General features: G+C 35.0%; 2 protein-coding genes across 8 annotated transcripts in view; one reads left to right on the forward strand and one right to left on the reverse strand.

The window, feature by feature from the left end:
* RARB (retinoic acid receptor beta) overlaps positions 1–24,953 on the forward strand; it is a 1,227,259-nt gene that overhangs the window by 1,178,690 nt on the left and 23,616 nt on the right. For 2 of the 3 annotated variants that reach the window (XM_081521090.1, XM_081521089.1), the window contains one exon: positions 12,896–13,589. In XM_081521090.1, the coding sequence (XP_081377216.1) occupies positions 12,896–12,924 (29 nt within the window). In that variant the 3' untranslated portion in view covers positions 12,925–13,589. Of the gene's footprint in view, positions 1–12,895; positions 13,590–16,395; positions 16,506–24,953 lie in introns of those variants that run through there. The other variant, XR_014062369.1, reaches the window with a different exon arrangement.
* The window catches only part of TOP2B (DNA topoisomerase II beta), a 60,457-nt gene that overhangs the window by 19,938 nt on the left and 15,566 nt on the right, over positions 1–24,953 (reverse strand). For all 5 annotated transcript variants that reach the window (XM_081521033.1, XM_081521037.1, XM_081521032.1 and 2 more), the window contains 19 exons: positions 23,842–23,905; positions 19,227–19,372; positions 17,984–18,081; positions 17,084–17,296; positions 13,722–13,895; positions 12,186–12,287; positions 11,964–12,101; positions 10,184–10,322; positions 9,713–9,870; positions 9,442–9,567; positions 8,191–8,301; positions 8,004–8,109; positions 5,688–5,797; positions 5,013–5,105; positions 4,802–4,916; positions 3,216–3,337; positions 2,864–3,012; positions 2,087–2,318; positions 447–581 (listed from right to left, as the gene is read on the reverse strand). In XM_081521033.1, coding sequence (XP_081377159.1) covers positions 447–581; positions 2,087–2,318; positions 2,864–3,012; positions 3,216–3,337; positions 4,802–4,916; positions 5,013–5,105; positions 5,688–5,797; positions 8,004–8,109; positions 8,191–8,301; positions 9,442–9,567; positions 9,713–9,870; positions 10,184–10,322; positions 11,964–12,101; positions 12,186–12,287; positions 13,722–13,895; positions 17,084–17,296; positions 17,984–18,081; positions 19,227–19,372; positions 23,842–23,905 — 2,531 coding nt within the window. The remainder of the gene's footprint in view (positions 1–446; positions 582–2,086; positions 2,319–2,863; positions 3,013–3,215; positions 3,338–4,801; positions 4,917–5,012; positions 5,106–5,687; positions 5,798–8,003; positions 8,110–8,190; positions 8,302–9,441; positions 9,568–9,712; positions 9,871–10,183; positions 10,323–11,963; positions 12,102–12,185; positions 12,288–13,721; positions 13,896–17,083; positions 17,297–17,983; positions 18,082–19,226; positions 19,373–23,841; positions 23,906–24,953) is intronic.

Here is a 24,953-nt window from a genome sequence, read left to right on the forward strand (position 1 = left end):
CTCCATCATCTCTGGCCCAGCCACTGCAGTCAACAACATGCGGGGATCTTAATGGAGAAAGATGACAAGGGCATGGTTCTGATCTGCTCAAAGGGTGAAAAGAGGCTGAGAGTACCAACAGGATGGCATCAGCTAGAACTGACGACTTGACATCCACCTGTACCGACTGACGTGAATTTACTGACCACACGTGCAAGGGTTCCAAACGATTCCTTACTTATTTCATATTCTACTCATTTCAGTGTGAACAAGATAACAAGTCTTCTTAAAAGTTAGCTTAAGTCATTCCACATTTAGATACGTTAAAAAACATTTTAATTACAATTTGAATATTCAAATGACTGTGTCAAAAATGCATGCAGGAATGTTTAACCACCACAGACTCAGGGCAAACAGAGATGGAACACACCCGCCCTCCTCACAGGCAGCTCGTGTCTTGTACCGACCTGCGTCCAGGTTCTGACGGGGAGCTCGGTAATCTCCACCGTGTTTCTGTCCACCACAAATATTTCACCACTGACTGCATACTGGTTTTGACCAAGTTCTTGGATCGTTCCTTTAAAGTTTTTGTAGTTTGGAAGCTGAAAAGAAAAAGAAAAATCCCTCAAGGGCCCAACTCCTCACCGAGTGCCAGCGCCACCTCTGAACGCCCCCAGTCAGGATCTCTTGCTAGCTCAGGTTCACACGGCTGAACCCAAATTCCTCTCGTCCACAGCAGGCCCTCTCCACATAATCGCTCAGGCTTGAATTCACAGCTTCTGTTCTCAAAGGCCCAACATTCCCTAACCTCAAAACCTTAGTGTCATCTTATTACCTTTTTTTCTCCCCAGCCTATTACCTGCATCCTTCCTTCTCCCGTAGATTAAAAATTCTCTAAATTCAGATTCCTCAGATGTTATGTTAGCTCTGCAGTCCAGAGCCAATGATCTGCCTTCCTGATCACTACTTATATGTCTTGAATATTTTGAATATTCTCGCTTTCCTCTACCCAGCAGGCCCTCACACCCTATATAACTATATGAATCTCACTCAGCCCCTCAGCCAAATGACAAGCCACCCCCTGCTTCTCTAATCCCTATTTGTTATTATCACTAACCAGTTAGATACACAGCACAGGACATTTCTTCTGGCACACTGAGCAACTATTACTATCTTCTGTCACTGTAAACTACATGCCCAGATGTCTTGCCTTGACAAAAGATTAACTTTTTGAAGACAAGGATCATACTATTTTATCTCACCACTTAGCACAGTATCATATATAGAAGATTATATATATCTGTATATATACATATATACACACATATATATGTATATGTAAGAAACATTAACTTAATACTCAATGTATCTGAAATAATTAAAATGCTATAATCATAAGTAACTTGATACTTCTGTTAGAAATATTTTAAAGCACTTTAAAGTATTTATGGGAAAAATAGATTTTAAATCACACTCAATCTAATTTTTTTAAATACAAAAATGAAATAAAACTTGGAGTGAAATACATAAAAATATTAAGTTTCTATATCCATGGAGTAAGTTTTCCTCTTTGCTTATGAATCTAGATGATTTTAAACCATGTAGAAGAGGGTAAACCATGTAGAGAGGTTTTTCTTGGAGGGAGTTGGGGAAGAGCTGAACACAATGAAGGATGTAAGGAAAGGGGAAAAATAAATATGGAGACATATTAAAATACCTACAGTGTGTTTTTAAGTATCCTCATGACTAACATGACTTAGTTGTTGAAGAACAATAAAAAGTTGCATTTAACTTTATCATATAAGCCTTATTCTTTACATAATTTAGACATTTGAAAGTCTGAGAAAAGCCTGAAATACTTTTACATTAAAATTTTAATAAACAGTTTCTCCCACTAAGCCTTATCTGCAGGCTTTTTGTAAACTCTATCTTTTACTGTAAGCACACATCAAGTTATATACTAACAAGATCCTTACTGTCTAAAATATGTTCTAAAATGAAAATGGTTCCATTATTTTTCTAAAATTACTGACTTTGTAGTTCACACAATATCATTTGTTAAATACAAAAAAAACCCCAATATAAGCAGTAAATTCTACATAATTACCATGGGATGAGGATCCAGGCCCTCGAGCATTCGCCTGACATTGTTCACAATCTCTCTGGCATCATAGTTGGGCAGCTTACAAGCCCATCCTGTGCCAATGCCCTCAGCACCATTTATTAAAACCATGGGAATTATGGGAATATACCACTCGGGCTCCACACGCTGATTATCATCATAAAGGAATTTAAGCAGGTTGTCATCCACAGCAGGAAAGAGCAGTCTTGCTAAAGTGCTAATAAAAGGAAAAAGAGAAACATGCAGCAATGTCACGGTTTGAGGAAAAAAACTTCACACGTAATTACTTTCCATGTCAGAAATCTTTTAAAAGAATGCACTTAAAAATTTTGGTTACAAGTGCTTAATTTAAACTTAACAATAAAATTTACTTGACCTTACTACCAAATGTATTTCTCGCAGGCACAAAGCCAGAATAAAACAGCCCTGTTTTACTTATATTACTTACTGACTAACCTGCCTAAATTCTTCATATTGATATATAACCTGGTAAGGATTTCCTCTTATTCTGACTAAAACACAAAACCCACTTTCAGCCTAAATAGTTAGAAAAATCCTTACGTTCATTAGGACTGGCTTCACCAATAATTCATAAAACCGAGATCAACAAATTTCATTCTGTATGTGATCAAATACTTTGGAACATTCACCCTGAACATAACGCCCAAGCTTCTCTCTCCATAGCTATACTTCTATTACACATTTTGTTAGTTCTAATGACCTTCAAATAGTATTTATGCCATTACATCTGAAAATTATTACCTCAACATTGTGAAAATATAACGAGGGCTTGCAGCATCTTTGCCCCCGTGAAGCCGAGTTCCAAACTGACCAATAGGCTGAAGCAAGTTGATGTTGTTGCTCCCCACAAAGTTCTGAGCCAAGTTCACAATGGTCATCATCAATGCTTGCTGCCGAACAGAGAATACATAGAATACAGTCACAGAGTTCCTCCACGGATCTCATTTTTATTAAAACACAAATCCTCACTTCTCTAACATGTCCAAAGACCTCATACAAGGAAAAACACTTGATTATGCTGAATTATCCTATTATCACTCTTCATGCCAGTAAGTATAGCTCTCAATTAATTCCAGTCTCCGTGCTTACTTACTTCTCCATGATGATAAGCAGACATCTCGGCAACAGATCCAGCCAACTGTGCAACTTTTACTTCACGTTTATCATTCCTCTTGAAACAGGTAAATAAAACTTTTCGTTGACCTGGTTTAAAACCTGTTTTTAAAAAGAAAAACCCTCTTTTAAAAATATTACTCAAGATTGAGTTGCAATGTTTCTTTTAGTGACAACAATGTTCTATATATTCAAGAGAAAAACACAAAGATGTAGTCTGCTTACTAAAAATCACTAAACTTGCTGAGACTCTGTAACAAAATGAGTACATACTAGCATATTTTATACCATCTTAAGCTACTCTAAAAGTGAAGAACCAATTGAAAGACCCCTTCTAGTCTTAAAGAACTGCTAGGTGGCACCAAATTCCTTTCACAGGAGCTTCCAAACACTCATATTCCCAAAATGCCAGTTGTGATTAAAGTATCAGCGAGTCATCAAATAGCCTAAAAACTGTTATTAGACTACCCTAAATCTGGAATGCTCTTATAAAGAAGAGATATGTTCTGGTAATTAAGAATCTCACTCATCTGGATACTCTTCTCAGCTTGGCCATGACTTTCTACAACTCCATAAACCATGAAGTCTCAGTGTAACATAAATAACTACCTTCTTAACAGGGTAACCGTAAGGGTTACATGAGATAATGTAAGCAAAGCACTCTGCTTCCTGATCATTTTTCCTGCTCTAGACCAAGGAGCACAGTAATAAACTTTTCAGTATATACTAGCTATCATCATCACCATGGGCCCAGAGCACAGCAGAGGCAAAAGGATAATAAAATATGGCTACTTTTCCTGAGAATTTTATAATCTAATTGAGGAGGCAAAATTAACATAAGTAAAATAAGAGGCATGCAACTACTGGCACAGAAGTTTACAGCACCTGAGACTAATTTAGACTGCAATTTCTAGCGAAGACTTCAGAGACCGGATGTAACTTAAAGCTACAACTAGATAGATTATAGAACCATCTGTTTTAGCTGAAAAACCAAGGGACATAAAGATGAAGTAATTTGCTAAAAGTTATAAGATCAAAAAGCTCTAGATAAAAGATTAAAATCTGCTCCAACTACTGGGTAGCACTTTAATCTTTTTGTCACGTTAAATAAGTGAAAGCATTAGATTTTGGGCACTGAGGTCTGCGGCCGTACCATCCTGCATGAGACTGATCTTGTCTGATCTTGAAAACTAAGGAGGATGGGGCCTGGTTAGTACTTGGATGGGAAGCTCTGGGTACTGAGGGGTAAAGGTGCTTTTAAAATTTGGTCTGATAAATACTCTAGAACTTATCAAAATCACATTTTACTTTTTATTTTAAAAAGTCTCCAATAACTTGGAGCTAAAACTTTAAAAATTTGCAAGCTATTAATAATTTTCTTTAGAAACTCAAAAAGTGCTTAAGATTCAAATTAAAGAATATAAAATATTTCAAAACTTCTAAAACATCTCAAAAGCAACTTTAGAATTTTAAAAATTATTATAAGGATGGGTTAAAATACATGAAATTAAAATACACTCAGTAACATTTAAAAACGAAAAAGCTTCTTAAACAAAAGCTACTTACCATCAACAAGAGATGGTATAGATCTTTCATTGTCTGAGTTTGAGAAGAGAATCAATTCCTTGTTGATAAAATCATTATAAGTCAAATGCTTGGTTGCTGTACCATATAAGAATTGCTAAGGGAAAAGTCACATAGCAATTACGTCATTATTACTACATGGATTTTTAGCCTTTCTCTTTCTTCCCCCAGATCACAGCTCTTTATGACTAACCTCTGGTAAGCCGTGTAACCTACGCTGTCTCCGATCTTCCATAAAGTTCGTTAACCATTCTTTTCTGTCATCGATCTTCTTCTTACTGAATGCCTGAAAAATTCCAGATAACTTCACACATTAAAAAAAATTAATTTCACTACAAAATTAAAATCTATAAAAGCAAATAACTAATTATTAATTTCTGGGAAATTACAAAGTCTTTTCCAATACACTTTTATCAAAAATACATTTGAATAGAGATCTCTGAATTAAAGAACTATGAGAGCAGAGCATAATCTGAGGTGATGGGGAATGACACTAAAATTAACTAGGCTGGGCTTAGAATTAAAGAGAGACACACCACAGCAAACCAAGACTGGAAGGGGAAGGACGGCAGACAGAGGAAAAGGATATTGGGAGAGATTTCTTTTTTAATTTTTAATTGGAGTTTAATTGCTTTACAATGCTCTGTCGGTTTCTGCTGTACAACATGAGTCAGCCATAAGTACACAAATACACCCTCCCTCCTGAGCCTCCCACCCCTCTAGGTCATCACAGAGCGCCCACCGGGCTCCCTGTGCTCGGCAGCAGCGAGCTGTCTTACACATGCTAGTACATGTATGTCAGTGCTGCTGTCTCTCAATTCATTCCCCACCCCTCTGTCTAGAGAGGTTACTTAATTAACTTTGTTACCAAGGTAATGGCAGCATCATCTTCAGGACCAGCATATCTAAATAAGATACGGTGCCTTTCCATATCAGCAAAATATTCCTTGGCTTCCTTAGCTGTACTGGTACCCAACCCTGCACAATTTTTAAAAATAAAAGTAAAAATAAGCCAGACAGAAAGAAAAAGACAAATACTGTATTATCTCACTTATACGTGGAATCTAAAAAAACAAAAAGTCAAACTCATAGTAACACCGAGTAGAATAGTGGTTTCCAGGGGCTGAGGGGAGAGGGAAATAGAGAGATGTCAGTCAAAAGTACAAACTTTCAGTTATGAAATGAATAAATTCTGGGGAATCTAATTACACCATAATGCCTATAGTTAATAATATCATACTGCATATGTGAAAATTACTAATAGACATTAAATGTTCTCTCCAAAAAAAAAAAAGCTATAGAAATGATTAGCAAAATCCATAATGTGGGAAATGATACAGGACAAACAATCCAACTTTTTAAACAAATAAATTACACAGAAAACAGAAAAACCATATATTAAGATTTAATAGACCTATCAACCAAATGCAATGTGTGGGCTCTGTTTGGATCCTGATTCAAAAATATATATATATAAATGAACATTTTTAATATAGTCAGGAGAATTTTAACAGATTGAATATTTAAGGTTATTAAAGAGAGGTATGATAATGGTATGATGGGCAACAAAATATTCTTTTAGAAATACATACTGAAGTATTATAGAAATTAATGCCTGGAAGCTATTAGGTTGGTACAAAAGTAATTAAGGTTTTAGACCATGAGTTTTAAGTCATTATAATTAGGATCAAACACATCTTTATTAATCAAAACAGGAACCAGTACAATCAACACAGTTTTGCCAACAAGAAATGCTTGTTTATTCTTGTAGCGTAAAAATTGGTGCTTCAGGAATCAACAAGCCGTTAGGAAGCATTTTTTGCCTCCTGCTTGTTGTGGAAGCGGTTTCTCTGCAAAAAGTTGTCAAGATGCTTGAAGAAGTGGTAGTTAATTGGTGAGAAGTCAGGTGAATATGGTGGATGAGGTAAAACTTCATAGCCCAAATTCATTCAACTTTTGAAGCACTGGTTGCGTGACAATGGTTGGGCACTGTCGTGGAGAACTGGACCCATTCTATTGACTGATACCAGCTGCAGGCATTGCAGTTTTTGATGAATCTCATTGATTTTCTGAGCATACTTCCCAGATGTAATGGTTTCACCAGGATTCAGAAAGCTGTAATGAATCAAATGGGCATTAGACCACCAAACAGTGACCATGGTTTTTTTGGTGCAAGTTTGGCTTTGGGAAGTGCTTCGAAACTTCTTCTCAGACCAACCACTGAGCTGATTGTCGCTGGTTGTCATATAAAATCCACTTTTCATCACGTGTCACAACCCGATCAAGAAATGGTTAGTTCTTATTGCATAGCACAAGAGAAGACAACTTCAAAATGATGATTTTTAAAATTTTTGTTCAACTCATGAGGCACGCACTTATCGAGCTTTGTTTACCTTTTCAATTTGCTTCTAATGCCAAATGACCATAGAATGGTCAATGTTGAGTTCTTCAGCAAATTCTTGTGTAGTTGTAAGAAAATCAGCTTCAGAGGTGGTTCTCAATGGGTCACTGTCAACTTCCAGTGGCCGGCCACTGCGCTCCTCATCTTCAAGGCTCTCGTCATCTTTGCAAAACTTCTTGAACCACAACTGCACTGTATGTTTGTTAGCAGTTCCTGGGCCAAATGTGTTGTTGATGTTACAAGTTGTCTCCACTGCTTTACAACCCACTTGAACTTGAATAAGAAAACTGCTCAAATTTGCTTTTTGTCTAACATCAAATTTGCTTTTTGTCTAACATCATTTCCACTGTCCAAAATAAATATATAATAAATAACAAGTAATAAATCATTAACAAAAAGAACATATAGCAAGAAATGCACAGTAAAATAATGTATAATATAACCATATTTATTTAAGAATGTACTCCAATATCAAATGACAAAGTTGAACAAAGGAAAACTGCAATTACTTTTGCACCAACCTAATATTTCAAACTAATGAGGTGGCGATGAGAAGAGTTCAGATGAAACAAGATTGTTCATGAAATGGTGACACTTAAGTACATGGGAAGCCCATTAAACTACTCTACTTACATCAAATTTTCCATAATAACTAAAAATCAGCAATAGTTGTTTTTGAAAGCTAAAAGAGATAAACTTTCAAAATATTTTACAACGCTCTCTTAAAAGGAAATTTATGTCAACAGTTAAGTTCACAGAATGTAAGCATTTTAGAACACAAACCTTTGTAGTATTTTATTTTCCAGGCTTTCTGGTTTTCTATATGTTTTTTCCACTCATCAAATTCAGGAATACTGTAGAAGGAAAGTTCCTGCTTATTTTTGCTAGCCTTAAATGAATGATAAAAAAAATTAGTTTTTCTGCTACTATTTAAGACCATAGTATAAAAGTATATTAATGTAAATAGTACCTTTACAATAGGGGTAATGAATTCTTCAAGAAAACCATGCTTCAAAAGTGATGGCCAATTGTGATGAATGAAATTAATAAGCAGGCCTTTTATGTGAGAACCATCTTGATCCTAAATAAGTATCAGTAAAGAGTGTTATGATAATTTTATGAAATATAATTACTTACATAATCAAATTTTTAAATATATGAATGCAGCAATGAGGCAAAATTCCATTCAAATTTTATAACTGCACTGTACAAAACAGAAGATTATTCTTTGAATGATTAAAGAATTTCTTAAAGTTCAAATAAAGAATATAGCTATGTGATAGACTGAATCTTTCTGTCACTATAAAACATATTACCATTATCTTTTTTATGGTTTTCCCAGATTTCACTAGAAGACAGAAATACAAGAAACACAGTTACAATGCCACTTCACTGAAAGGAGAAATCTATGGAATACAAGTATTCACAAGTCTTCTCTTAAAATAAAAACTGATAAATTTCTGCTTAAAACTACACAGCAGCTTCTCAGTGGAAGATTTTCCTACAAATACTTTCAGTTAGAGTACATGAGGCACAAGCAGTTGGATGCAGATGAAACTCTTCAATGTTATGTGTATGCTTAGTCACTCAGTCGTGTCCAACTCTTTGCGACCCCATAGACTGTAGCCCACCAGGCTCCTCTGCCCATGGGTATTCTCCAGGCAAGAATACTAGAGTGGGTTGCCATGCCCTCTCCCAGGGGATCTTCCGAACCCAGGGATCGAACCCAGGTCTCCCACACTGCAGGCGGATTCTTTACTGTCTGAGCCACCAGGGAAGCATATGAAATTTTCAGTTTTCTAGTTCTTACCTAGATTACTGCCATTTTACTATTCAAATCCTCCTAGTTTTTTGTGCATCCCAAATTATGCTATCATAAACAAATATTGGCCATTTTCCTACTGATTAACCTTTTTTGCTTATAAATTTCACCATTTCCTTCCTGTTTACAGGCGAGCTTCAACATAATACTACAATGTGTTCTACTCTTCCCATATTTACTGAATTTAAAAACATTTTAAAATAACTAACCAAAAAGGTGGCTACCATAAATTAGATAATGTAAAATGTACTTCACACAAACCCTGCCATTAAACAACATTTTTCCCCCCTGAAGTAAAATCGTTTTCAATTTACTGTCTTGGAACAAATCTCATGAAACAAATATCCAAAGGACATTCTGAAAAAGAGATGTTTTAGTATGTGGCAACTTTTAACCAACCTGATCAGTCATAATCATAATCTTTCCATAGCGTAAAGTTTTCAGAGATTCTGCATCATCATAACTTTTCTTGTATTGTAGACCAACTATTTTAATAATATTGTTTATTTCTGCATTTTCCATGATCTGTGCAAAAATGAAAAGATTGGAAGTATTTTAAAGTGTCAAAATATACAAAAGATGAGTCAGAATTGACACATAAAAACCCAACAATTTTAGTTAAAGTAATAAATCGTCATATACAGGTGTGGGTACATATGTAGATACACACCTGTTTGTGAGAAGCTTCCCGCACGTTAAGAATCTTTCCCCTGAGGGGAAAGACCCCATATCTGTCCCTCCCAATCACACCTAATCCAGACACGGCCAGGGACTTGGCAGAGTCTCCTTCTGTTAGAATCAGTGTGCACTCCAGGGAATGTTTGCCACCTAAGAGAAATTAGTAATGTTATATATTCCAAATTTCTCAATTTTACCAATGAAAAACATGAAACCAAAAAATTAACAATCACAATGATAATAAAACACTGTAAAGAGTCATCTTATGCTCAGTATAATGTAAAAATGAGGTATATTTTATTGAAGTCTTATCTCCCTAAAATTGTAGTATGTGTTATATGTGACAATTTTAGTGAAATTTTTCCTCTGAAAATAAAATCCTATATATGTGGAAAATTAAAAGTCTATAACTGAATAAAAACTTAAATCAAAATCTAAAAAACAAAGAAAAACTGAATCTTACCAGCATCATTAGCATCATCCAATTTGGGAATACCTTTGATTTTACTGTACTTTACTGATGAACACTTCTTGTTCAGCTGTGTCTGAGCCTTAAATTTCACCCAGTTCAGGATACTTTCTACAATGCCACAGTTAGAGGCCTAAAAATCAAAGCAGCAAGAAGTTCACACACTTAGCTAAAATTAATGTAATACTTGGAATCTGGGCAGTTGTAAGGCAAAATGATAATAATAATGACATATGCTGGTAAATTATTCTAATTACAGTAAATTAGTTCAGGCAGCTATTCACCATGACCTATCATACTGAAATGTAAACACACGAGAAAAGGGCAACTTTACTACATATGAAAAACATTTTATTAGAAAAAACTCCATAAGAGATATACACAGCTTTTGTTACACATTAGTTTTGTTAAAATGAACACAGTAAAGGCTGATCCACCTCTGAATTTACTACCTGGGAAATTACAGACACTGACATTTCTGATATCCTTCAACACAAAAACATGAATCTGGAATTCACTATGACAAAAAAATATTAACATGAAGGGAATATCAGGGTAAACTCAAAAACTTATGAATAGTCCTTATTTTTTAAAGAGCTTGGTAATAAGGATTTTAACATTATACATATGTGTCATTCTGCAGGGAGTTAACAGGTGATAAGATGTCAAACACTACTCCCCAAAAAAGCAAAGCATCTCCAAGTTTGAGTTATTTATTTTTCATCAACCTGGGTAGTTTGATTTTAGGTGTATGAAGTAGTTCTCTGGAATGTTTCAAATATAAAAAGAAGTGAACTATGTTGTCAAATCTAAACTTCCTTTGCCAAAATGAAAAAGTATAAAAACTAAAATCAAATTACTTTATAAAAAGAACTGTTAGGAGGGCAGAAATTTGGGACATGATTAGCATTGGGTCATCAGTATTCAGAATTCATTATGATCAGACCCAAAAGTACTATTCTATAGGCCTTTAGCTAAACCTAAAAATCAACTTTTGTTTTTGCTTGTGAGACCCTACCTTTGAGATTCCAAAATTTGATAAATATGTTATCTTTACTGCAATTACATAATATCCCTCCAAAACACTGTAAACTTCCCAAGAGGAGGGGCTGTAATTTATTCATCTTTACATTCCCGGGGCAAACATAAAGGCACTTAATATATGTTTGGTGGCACTGGTGAACAGGAGAATTGAGGCAAATCTTATACAGAAAAGACTATAAAAAATTATTAGCAGCCACAAGGCTGAGTTATAAATCTAAGATTTATTATTTATATTCTCATCTTGTTTCAGAAAGGTTAAGGCAGCCTAAATAAATATGTGCTAAGTAAAATGGAAAAAAAAAGTAGAATATGGCAAATTTTATGTTATGCATATGTTCCCATAATTTTTTTTAAAAAAGTTACATCTACAAAATTAGCAGATGAATTTGAAAGAGATGGAAAAGATGAAGACAGGAGTCCTGTGAGGACCTGTACATTTTTTAGAGGCAAAACTGGCTTTATAAAGACCAATGCAAACTGAAAACATAATTAGTTACATGATTCCCTACTTTAAAGCTTGGTGAAATAATCAACTGTTTTATGAAATAGTGTCTTTCTAACCTTTAAAGTTTTCAGAATGAAGCATTTTAGATTTGAGTATAAATATGCCTGTATCTGCAGTTAAAATAACAAACTAATCAGAATAACTAGAATAAATAAATTAAGAAAACTACTTAATCAATTCTAAATTAAACAAAAGACACTGAAAAGTAATATACATTTTACTCACTGCTTTAAAAAATTTTTCTGATAGTTGGCATTTGGATCCAAAACTTTTGGGCTGCAAAGTCATGTTTTCCTTAGTTTGAGAATCAAAAGTTGGATTTTCAATAAGGCAGTTAATAAAAACCCATATATGATTTTTTACCTGTTGAAAACATATCCAACAAAAGGTCAATATCAGAATTGATATTACTTAACAATTCAACAGAATACATAAAACATCACTTACTTGAAATGGTTTCACTGACACACCAGCTTTGTTCTTTTTCTTAACCACTTCAATCAGTTTACCAACAACTTGGTCTACTACATAATCCACATGCCGTCCACCCTAAAGAGGGAGAAAAAAAAAAGAATACAAAATCTTCTATAATTAAGGCAGCAAAACAGTAACATTCATATTTTTCTAGAATGAGCATTTAATCTTCAACACAACTTTTTAAAGTTAGTATGACTATATTACTCACCCTATATACCAGAGGTAATATGATAAATCTCAGAAGGAAAGAGTTGGGATTTAAAACACAGTCTTTTTGGCCATAGAGCTAATTAGCAACTCTATATAACTCCCCACAAAGTGAAAACAATCAAAAAAAAGACACAGAAGTGAGACTGAACACTGGCCTGGTGATAGCAATGACATTCACAGGATTGCCACTCAGGGACCATTGCAGCCATCAACACTTGTCTGTTCAATACCCATTCTTCCCTTTCATATATGGACCAAGCCAACTGTGTTTTTAACTGGCAACATGGCCACTTACAAAGATTCACCAATCTGACTCCCTTGCAGCTAAAGGTAGCCACTTGACCCAGTTCTAGCCAGAGATGCTAGCAGAGGTCTACTGGATCAGGTTTCCAGGAAAACTACTGCATTCCTGATACAAGTGGAGAGATTTAATTCACATATGCATTTGTCCAACTTCATTCTCTCCTTAGGACTTGGAAGGGTGCAGCAGACATATTGAAGGCATGAAAATGACAGCCACATGCTGAGAGAGGCAGAAAAGAAAGCCAGGAAGAGGACAGGGCCCTGCTGACACTGTAAAGCCACAGAACCATCCGCCCCCAGAAGAGGGAAAGTAAGACCTTCACATGTCTACAGACCACTGCATACTAGGTTTCTATTACACATAATAAAATGCAATCAAATATGATACAGCATTTCTGTTGACTAGAAAAAGTGATGCTACATTATAAAAAGTAAGTTCAAACTTGAACAAGAGTGACAAAGTGATAGCTCATGGCTTTATTCTAAAATACACACTTATATTGCCCAATATTCATTATGGTCAATGGATAAATGCTTATAGATGAGAAGAATTTCATTTGATTTGGAAATTTAAAAGCCTATAAAAAAAGATTCAAACTCCTTAGAACCACAGATAAGGCATTTCATGATGTGATCCCAAAACAGACTCATCTCTTATTATTTGTTCTTTTACACTCAAAACTCAGAACACAGAACAAGAAATTTGTTATCATTGTATTATGTTATCAATGTACATTGATCTCAATGTATTATGATACATTTGTATCATAAATACAAATGCATTCAACTATACGCTCTAATCATGTAAAGTTATTTCTCAATGGAGGTTTAAATAAATTGTAAGAGATATTTCATAGAAAATATACTTTTATTTTCTTAAGTCAATTTTGATTTCACAAAAGCAGGGTGAAGGGGGATTGTTTGTTGTTTTATCTTGTTTTTAATTAAGACTGTTCTACAACCGACTTGGAAACAAGGAATTAGTGTACTTACTTTTGTTGTTGCAATGCTATTTACAAAGCTGATTTGCTGGAATCCTTTTTCACTCAATGTGAGACAAACGTCCCATCTTTCATTTGCAAGTTCATGAATAACTTTTAGGGCCACTCCAGTTTCATCCAATTTGTCTTTCACATAAAGATCTACGTAACTGCGAAATCCATTTACCTAAAATTTGGAAAACAAAAACAATGAACAATTCCTCTTACACTGGCAGCTGAACTAGATGAACACCAACCAGTTTAGACATGTAGAAGGGAAGGCTCAAAGAAGTTTTCTTCTCCTTTATAAGAAAACAGCTGGTTAAACAATAAATTTTCTATGCATCTTCAAAAACTTGAGATCACAGGACAGCTGAGCATCCAAAGTCTGAAGAGAGATGGGTGTTTGTAGGCAGACACAGAACCTAAATCATCTGCTCATCTGGGCAGAAGCTGCTTGGTGTGATATAAGCCCACAGGAACCTAGGGCCAGAGCTTCTGATGAATTTCTTTCTATAGGACAAGTGTGCACTAGTGTGTGTGTGTGAAGCACCTGAAGGCTGTGGTCAGAAGGGGTTCCTAGTCTTTTGCAGGTGTTTCCTCACAGGGTAGATCAGAAAGAATTTAGAAAAAGTTATCCTCATGGGGCCAGGTGGAGAACAGCAGGCACTAGAAATTCAACCCAGACCCTTCACCCTTATCAAAAAAAAAATAGAGGAGCTTACTTCACAGGGGGAAGGACACTGCTGGAAAGCAGTGGTGAAATACCACCAGAGCTGGGATAAAGTACTTCTGCCCTGCCCCACCCTCCTATGCCCATCTCATTTACATTTTAAAAAGGCTTATCCTGCAGAGTAGGGAACCTGAAGGACACAGAAGGAGAGCACTGGTGTGACCTGATGCAACCAGAGAAGAACAGAGGACAAAGGGAACATCTCCACCTCAAGAGGAGGCGTAGACACTCCTAAGAAGGCCAAACCCCAAGACACAGGCCCTGAGCATTCCAAAGCCGGAGACTAATCAGATGTGGGGGTCTCCCACAACCCATACCCAGGTTATCAGGCCTCCAATTATAACAGTGGTTTCCAGCTGGAGGAACTGCAAGAGACCCTCCTTAAGCAGCAGCTCCAAGGCAAGCCCCAAAGCATAGAGAAAGGACAAGAAAGAATCTGAAGTATCTGGTGCCCACAGCAACAACAGACCTCAACACTAGTAACTGCAGCAACAACAGCCTGCAAACACGGCCCACTCCCTGCACAGATTAACATAAATCCTCATACTAAAGCCTATTCACACCATATTTACTACTCTATGCAACATAGCTGGTGTTCAAAAGGCAAGGGAAAAACACAGTCTGAAAAGACAAATCAATCATCAGAACTTAGATATGTCACAGATGTTTTAACTATCAGATAGGACTTTGGCTACCTGAAGCAAACAGCCAAATCATTAGAAAAGACTCTGATGCGGGGAAAGATTGAAGGCAAGAGGAGAAGGGAGGGGACAGGGGATGAGATGGTTGGATGGCATCTCTGACTCAATGGACGTGAGTTTGAGCAAAGTGCGGGAGACAGTGAAGGACAGGGAAGCCTGGCATGCTGCAGTGCTTGCAGTCACAAAGAGTCAGACACAACTTAGCAACTGGACAACAACAATGGCTAGCTAATAGGTTAAAGTCTCTTGTGGAAGTTTGCAACTTCAGCAGAGAGACAGAACCTTTAAGAATGAATCAAATGCAAATGCTAGAAATCAAGAAAAGCAGAAGATACGAAGAATGCCTTTGGCAGGTTCAGCAGTAAATTTGACACAGTAGAGGAAAAAAGTCAATGAACTTGAAAATACAGCAATAGAAATCAAACAAACTGAAACTCAAAGACAAAATAGAGTGAATAAAGCAGAGTAAAACATCCAAGAGCATGAGTCCTACAATTTATGCATAGTGAGAATACCAGAAGGAAAAGGAAGAACAGCAGGTTAAGAAATAACAGCCAAAGTTTCTCCAAAATTAGTGACAGACAGCAAACAACAGATCCAGTAAGCTCAGGAGATGCCAGACAGAATTAAGTACTAAAAAGAAGAACCAAAAACACAAAAAATCCTATATATACAACTGAGCATATCATACTCAAAAAAACAAAGACAAATAGAAAATCTTCAAGGCAGGTAGAGGAAAAAGAAACCCCTTACCAACAGAGGAAGGAGGAGATGAGTTACAGCAGACGCCATGCAAGCAAGAAGACAACAGAGTAACCTTTTTAAGTGCTGAAAAAAACCAACTATTGACTATATAATCCTATAGTCGGTGAAACTCTGTATCCTTTCAAGTGAAGGAGGAAAACTCTCAGACAAACAAACTGAGGGAAACTACTGTCAGCAATCTTATCCACAGGAAATGAATGTTAAAGAAAAATCTCCAGCCAGAGGCATATGCAACAGATCAGAAACTTAGACCTACACCAAGAAATTAAGAGCACTGGAAATGGAATAAATGAAGGTAAACTATAACTCTATTTTTTACTGCGCTAAAGTATAACTGACTGCTTAAAGCAGTAGCAACATTATCAAGTCAGAAACTTGACACAGTTAAAAAAAAAGAAAAATCAATGAACTTGACTGTGGAAATATTTCTGTCATAATTTTTTCAAATATTTCTTCCTCCTCATTTTCTCTCTTCTTCTGTTGTTTAGAGACTATGCCAAAGCAACATGTATGATGCAAAGGAAACAGGGACAGAAGGAGGACCTGAGGATACACTGTTTGCTGTGCACACCAAGTGACCTGTCCACCAGCCCATCAGGTGGACTCAAATTATTTACAAATGAGTGTTATAAACCCTAAGCCAATCACTAAAGAAGTTTTAAAAATAAGGATAATAAGTAAGGAGGATTCTTAGGGGGCACAGTGGTAAAAATTTGCCTGCCAATCAATGCAGGAGACGTGGATTCAGTCCCTAGGTTGGGAAGATCCCCCAGAGAAGGAAACTGCAAGCCACTCTAGTATTCTTGCCTGAAAAATCCCATGGACAGAGGAGCCTGGCAGGCTCCTCAAATCCATGGGGCCTCAAAGAGTCAGACACCACTGAGCAACAGAGAACATGCACACACACATAATAAGTAAACAGAGAAGATAAAATGAAATCATTTTTTAAAAATGCTGAATTAAAACCAAAGAAGTCAGGATACAAGGAATAAGTAACCAAGAACAAACACAATAAATCAACATATAACAAGATGGTAAGCTTTAATCCAAATGTATTAATAATTACCTTAAATGTCAATCACCCTTGTTAAAAGAGATTAACAATTTAAAAAGCAAGATCTAACTATTAGCTGTCTACAAATTAACAAAGCATGAGCTATTTTAGAAGACACTTACAGGCAATTTCTTTCCATTAAACATGACCTTGACTCCTTTGCAGGAACCAGCCAAATCATAAGCTCTTCTGGTCATGAGAGCCACAATATCCCTGTCAAGTTTATCCATCTTAAATTTGGACAGATCTGGTTGGAATGTTATACATGTGTAATCTTCACCATCAAAATGTTTAATTTTGGCTTCAGAAGTCTTCATCATATTATTCATCCATGTCTTTAAGAGAAAAAATATTTAAATATTTCTATTGTGCTTCTGTATTAGATAATACATAAAGACTCGGCTAATGAAATACATTCATTTACCACAACTAGAACCATTTTCCAACTTTCACAGCAAACCAATCCTTAAAACTATACTATAAATGAAGAAATTTTAGATAAAACTATTATAACAACCTCATGCTGAAAATAAGCAAAATCAGCTGTACAGCTTTATATATTGTTAGTTAAATCTTTGAAAATCTACAAATGATCATATAGAATTATACAAAAATAAAAAGGTACAATGCTTTTCTGACAAAATTATTTTACTTATGTAAAATTTTCAAAGGTCTACAAAAGTGAAATATAAAAATTTGAAATATAAATGATGAATCAACAGGGAAATTTTCAAACATGCTAAGTGGGTGCATTTCAATTAGACTGTGAGGTTCAAGACATTTTCCCTATTGCTTAAACAGGTTAAAGGAAAAGTCTGTCAAATAAAGCATTTTGTTTTAAAGGAACGGGAGGAAAACAGACTTTAAAATCTCCCAGACATTCTGGGAGCCTTTTTACTCTGATGACTTGCTTAATGTTTAAAAAAAGAAGTGATATAGGTATCTAAGGTATTATATAGGTATTACCTTGGCAAAGCAACAAACATGATTATTCTTAAAAAACAGTCACATTTCTATCATACCTGCTTAAAACTATGTTTGTATTCTTTGCAAGCAGTTTCTACTGTAAACTTTGTACTGAAAATATTACAAAGTTTTGCACCATAACCATTGCGACCACCTGTAAGAACAATTAAATGCGAAAGGTTTAATGAAAACAATTTTAAAGGGACTTTCTTAACTCACCTACCATAGGACTGGTCTGTTGCAAAACAGCTTCCACTTATTGTATTATCTTAATCATTGATTGAATATTTCAAAGTATATTTAGATATTTCATTTAAAGAAATAAACAATTAAGATTTAGCACATACAGTAATATAATTAGAAGACACATTTTGTAGATTATCTTCATAACAATTTCAAAAAAAATTAAGCACTGTATCTTCAAACAATCCAGTAAGTCTATGTGAGTATGAATCTCAGTTTTCTATCACAGTCACTTCTATTACAAAACTCTAATCTATGTAACTTCCTGCTGCTGCTGTTGCTAAGTCGCTTCAGTCATGTCGTGTCTGACTCTGTGCGACCCCATAGACAGCAGCCCACCAGGCTCTGCCGTCCCTGGGATTCTCCAGGCAAGAACACTGGAGTGGGTTGCCATTTCCTTCTCCAATGCATGAAAGGGAAAAGTGAAAGTGAAGTCGCTCAGTCGCGTCCACTCTTTGCGACCCCACAGACTGCAGCCTACCAGGCTCCTCCGTCCACGGAATTTTCCAGGCAACAGTACTGGAGTGGGGTGCCAGTGCCTTCTCCAATATAACTTCCCAGAACTTTGGTTTTGGAAAAAAATCATCTTTTGGGAAATGTAAATAAGTAGAAAAACAACCGGTTATGGTCAAAGCACTTTCAACTCTATAGAGTCTCGACTTTCAATCTTGATTCAAAGAAAACAGTTTAAAAGGAATTTAATTGATACCAAAAGACATGGTGCTTATGTAAAAACAAATTCGCACATACAGGAATCATATGTATCTTACTTTCATCAGTACTCTAATTCAAAACCCAAACTATCAGCCAGGTTAGATAGAGTTCCATGAGTTCTAGCAGAAGTCAACGTACTACGAGTTAAGTGTCTATCAGACTATAATCAAGACAACAGTAATACATGATAATTTTTATACATATTAATTCTAAGAAGGATTTTCTCACAACAAAACTAGAAAAGCTTCCTTTTCTGTAATATCTTATATAGGAATAGTAAAAACTTATGTTAAGAGAGCAGTATTTCTCAATAAAAATTATGATCAGCCATTTAGACTTTACCTGTTACTTTTTTCTCATCATCGTCATAGTTACTGGATGTTAAAAGCTGTCCAAAAATTAATGCAGGAACATAAACTTTCTCTACTTTGTGTTCTACTACTGGAATGCCTTTCCCATTATTCCAAATGCTTATAATGTTAGATTCACTGTAAATAAACAAGCAGAGTTTGGAGCTTAAAATAAGTTTAAAGATAAATCAATTTCCATCAAAAGTAAAGTGACCCAGAATAAACATGAATGATTATAAGCAAAATGCCAGCCATTACCAATTGGAAGACACTCACTCATCTTTCAAGAAAATACTTGCTGAGGATACACATTACCATCCCTGAGTCATAACTCTAATTAGGGTCACTAAGTTCTGCAGGTAATACTGCAAAAATCTCCCAAGAAAACAAAACTCTTCTCAATAGTAAAAGCAGTGAAGCTTCTCCAAGAAGCCAGCTATCAATTCCACTTTCTTTTCATACACAGTAGCCATGACCTTTATGCTTCTTCCTGCCAGTCAACCACCTGTGAATCACAGGCTCTGCAGGGCTAGCGGCCATGGCCATTTTCACTCTCTACCTGACTGCTGAGGAGTGTCGACAGAGAAGGAAAGCTGTCAGAAATACACTCCACTCTCCATCTAACTGTTAGAGGGTTGTTTATGCTGTAGCAATCATTGTTACACACTAACTTAGATGGTTTTAAAATATTTATTACCCATTTTAGATCTTTTAGGTTTTTCTATCAGAAAACCATCCTTTTTAGCCCTAAATGGTATGGAGTAGAGGTTCCTACAGCTAACAGCAACTTCACACAGGCAGTGGTCCTGACGGAAAATTTTTCCTTATTGTTTTCGGTAGTATATACCACAGTACCTTTACACGTTTAAGAGCCAAATTTGCACACACAGCTTCATAACCAACAGAGAATTGTCTTTAAAAGTTACCATTTGCCAGTCTGATTCACAGTTACTCTTAGACTCTTTCACTTACACATACTTAATCTCTCTAGAGTTACTAGTTATTACAACTAAAAAAAAGTTATAAAAGCCAAAACGAAAATTAAAGACACAGGAGGAAATTAATTACACTTTTTAAAGGTTAAGAAAAAGACTAAAAGCACATCATTTTCTTTCTCCAAATCAGCAAACCAACTTTTCTTTCCCTCACTTTTCACAAGACAGGTTCAACTCTCCAAATCACAGACTCAACTTTTCTTTCCCCCACTTTTAACAATATGGGTTCAACTCTCCAAATCACAGGGACTCAAATTCTTCTTTTTTATTCATATCTCCTGATCATTAAGACATTAGTTTGTCCTATTAGATTTGTTTCACCAGTATCCAATCTTCCTTCATTCCAAATGCCACTGTATGAGTCTAAATTAGTATCACCTTAAATACTGATTATTGCAACACAGCTGAGAACAGAACTAGCCACTCCCTTTAAATATATTCTTCATAACAATGATGGGTTTACCACAGCTTTCATAACACTATTTTTTGCACCAGGACACAGCAGCAGCTCCATGTTTTCTATGAAATCAAGCTTAGCAGTCCTCTATTGCATGTTCAAGGCCCTTATGCATACCCCTACTTACAGTCAAACTGAACTACTATTCTCCAACATGCATCGTATTTTCCTTTAAGTTAGTTTTATTACTTGTCCATATTCAGTCTCAATTCTTTCATTTCTTCGTCTTTCCTTTGCCTATGAAATCCTTTTCTTCTCTGTCTAGCCAAATGTTACCTTAACTTCAAGAATCAATTTATGACTTCTGTCCTCCCAGCCTAAAACAATGTTTTCCAACATTCCTTATATTGAAACTTGCCAAAAAAAAAAATCTAAATTATTTACTAGGGACCTCAGGACATAATTAGGTTATCTCATGTGTGGATAAACACTCTACAGAATATACAGCTAAATATTTAAGTATGTAACAGTTTCAAATTAGATCCTATACTTTACCTTGTGTGTCCCATATCCAGAGGTCAAGAGTGAAGCCTTGAAAACAAGGGCCCTGTACTGCATTATTTTTTTAAACTTCAAAATAGTTCCTAGCTTGAGTTTAAAACCTGTAACTTATTAAATATCTTTTTTATTTTTTTTACACAAGACACTTCATGGAGTTTAAAACTAATAGAGAACAATTCTGAAGGAAACAAAGAAAGATAATGGATGGAAAATTACAGATCTTAAACATCTCAGAATGACACTAAAGTCAATACACTCATGAAAAAACCCTTAAAATCTTTTCATCCTTAGTATATATAGTACTACAATTAAAATAAGGCACTTTGTAAATTCATTATCTTCAGAGTTTCAAAAACATAAGATGATACCTCATACATTCTATAAGCCTATGAGTATGAAACTAGAACTTTATATCAAAGTCACCTCTCTATTAAAAACATTTCAGTTTATCTCACTTCCTAGGTCTTGAACTTATTTCTATAATCTCTAAACAATGATTCAGAATTATATAACTGCATTTTTTGCTCCATCAATAATCTTCACAGAAGTATTAAAAGAATGATGTGCTTGAATAAGCTACAAATAAAATTCCAAAATAATTAAAGCTAAAAAGAAACTTGGAAAACAAGCTGAATATCCAATACTCATCAGCTGGAAAGAGGTTAATTATGACATATTGACATAATACTTAGGGATAGTTAAAAAAATTAAGTAGACTTATGTAAGTTAATAAGGAAGGCTGTCCTCAGTATGTAAAATAGAAAGATACAAAATAGTATATAGAAGGCAATTTTTAAAATGTATACATACTGTATATTCGGTATGAGTGTACATTATTTTTTGAAGGCTACAGCTTTAAGAATTTCAACCCTAAATAAGCAAGACTACTTAAGCTAGAGAAATAACTAGAACTCTGGTTATTGTGCTTTTCACATTTGTTGGTTTTTAATCAAACTGATGCCATCAAGTAAGCTATTTCTATACTAACCATTACACTATACTATTTAATGGGTTTTAAACGCCCCTGTAAGAAGTTGCTTCAAATTCTCTAACTTCTTAGAACTGCTGTCCAAATTCTGTATGGCATCCCTTGCTGACCTATTCCTATGTCTTTTACAACTATGGGTTTGTATTTAAATTTTATCTCCATATCACAGAGTACTATTGAAAGAGTAATAATAAGAGCTAAGCTAGACCATGTATACTCTACACTTGATCCATTAACTATTAAATTTAACCTTTCTTTTACACAAAGAGTTCATAAACACACATGCACAAAGAAAAATAAAATCTGCTATACACAGATATTAAAAAAGAATGAAAAAGAAAAAGAGCAATAATAAAGGCACTAGTTACATAGAATTACTTTGTCCAGAATCTGGAATAAAGTAAAGCTTGTCACTATGAGCCATTATTTGGTCTATAAAACTATTTTATAGCTCACTTTTAATCACTTCGCTATAATGGGATTCTACATAAGCTGTTTTTTAACTGCACATTGCTGGATCAATGTGGGTAAAACAAGATAATAAGACTCAAATAACTGTAACCATGTTCATCAAGAATGTATTTTTAAAAAGGTCTTCTTCCTTAGTTTTCAGTCAGTTCTGATTTTTAAAAAAGCGTGAAGATAGTAAACATTCAACATCTATTCCTCCATACTACTCTCCTAAAACATAATCATTTTTAACTGACAATTTCCTTACTATGGAAGAAGAGAAATCTTGACAGCTAAAATTTCCTTAAAACTACCTTAACTGTCTGCATAAGTTGTAACTTTTAAGTGTCCATCATACCATACCACTTACTTTTAAGTATGCATCTTACCATATAAATTCTCAGTATAGTGTATTCATTATAGAAATGATGCAAGTAAAAAATAAGAAAGAAAATCAAGAACTTCAATAGTATAGTTATGTAGTAATATTTTCATATAAGATATAGTCAACTTCACTGTGTAACCAAATATAACTTTATTGACAATAAAGTTGTAACTGAATTATTCAACTTTCATGTTAAGGAAAAAATCTTAAAATCATGCTAACCTACTAATGAAATTACAAGGGATAAACATAAGTAATATCTTATAAAAGGCATACTGGTGAAAATAGCATAAATGTAAAAACTATATTTCGAACTTAGAACTTTATTATTTTTCACACCCCCCCAGTCCTCCAAAAAAAAAATCACCATAGTGATTAGCTGAACACCCGCTATATATTCTACACCACCAGCAGTTCTCAATTTACAAATGATGTTATAAATAATGGAAAAGCCTAAATGTTGGTTATGACTGAATAAATTTAATCCATAATGTAACTGGAATAGTACTAACGATAGCACACTTGGCCTTGAGTACCAAAGCAAAAGGAAGAAATACCCAGTGATTATTCTAGCAGCTGAAACAGCATCCACAGCATCAGAGAGGGAGAAAAATGGTCTCCGAGAGCTCCCATAAGAAAGCACTCTGGAGAGAAAGACTGAACAACAGAGGAAACTAAGAGGACAGCACTCTAGCTAAAAGAGGTAAAAATAACAGGGTCTCGAGCAATAGGAAACTAACTGTAATAATTATTCATTTGAGAAATGTTCGTAAGGTGGGAACTATCTGAATAAAAGCTTAGCATAAAAAATTAAATTTGAAATATACTTACGGATCAATAGAAACTTTAATACAGGTCATGTTCTTATCCCTCTGTTTATTATCAGCTGCATTAACTACAGAAATAAATATTTTCGTGAGCAATATATAAAAAGTTTTAATAAACAGACATACATGACATAAATAAACACATGGTTGCAAGTGCATCACTACTTAATATAAATATTTACATATGGTAATAGTTAAAGAAAATAATTACTGGTAACTTCTATTACAAAACCTTATTTTGCAAATAATATTCTTAAACTTTTTTATGTCACACTAAATTACTATTATGTCTTCTACAAAACAAGGTGTGGGGTAGGTGGGGGGATGATTTTGTGATATATAAAAACAAACATCTGCAGTTTACAATCCCCTATCCAGGCCTAAAAGTTAAAAATTGGGTTTAATTATATTTTATCTTAGTAACAAATAACTACTTTCTCTTGATCTCCTTCAATAAACTACTGATTTTATAGATAGAATGAGCTGAAACCAGTTGGTTTTGAATTAGAAAGGCACTCTTTAGCATCCACAGAAATCAAAATGCTAAATCCTATGAACTATAACTGATAATATTTGCATACGTTAACCATGGCTTCGGTAAAATTTGAACACAAGCTAGCTGTAAAACTGAACTTCAATCACAGAAGGAATATGTTCCTGATAAACACTGTATAACCTGAAAGTAAAACTGGCAGATAGTTGTGAGATGAGCAGAAAGTACAAAACTAAGTAACCAGTTTTACTCTCCTTTGTTTTTCCCAAAGACGGAAAGAAGCTTTGAGAGACCCACACAACCCTGGCAGGAAAACCAGTGGCACTGATGCATCTGTGTGGTTAAAAACATTCCCAAAGTCTGAGTACTCCCCAGGAGTCAATTACACATCAACACTTCATTGTGACTGAATTAACTGTGTGATTTGGAAAGCACAGAGGTATTTGGAACAAGATTGTTAAACCTGGTTGCCCAACAGAAATACCTAATGTGTTGGTTAGAAACACAGTTTTATATGTCTCACCCAAAACTAACTGAATCTGCAAAGATCAGGCCCTGATGCAGTCAACCTCAAGACAACTGCACACACAGGACCACACACTAACCCTGAGGTTACTGACCAA

The sequence above is a fragment of the Giraffa tippelskirchi genome, chromosome 8 (genome assembly GCF_054371585.1).
Source record: "Giraffa tippelskirchi isolate mGirTip1 chromosome 8, T2T-mGirTip1v1.2.pri, whole genome shotgun sequence".
Lineage (NCBI taxonomy): Eukaryota > Metazoa > Chordata > Mammalia > Artiodactyla > Giraffidae > Giraffa > Giraffa tippelskirchi.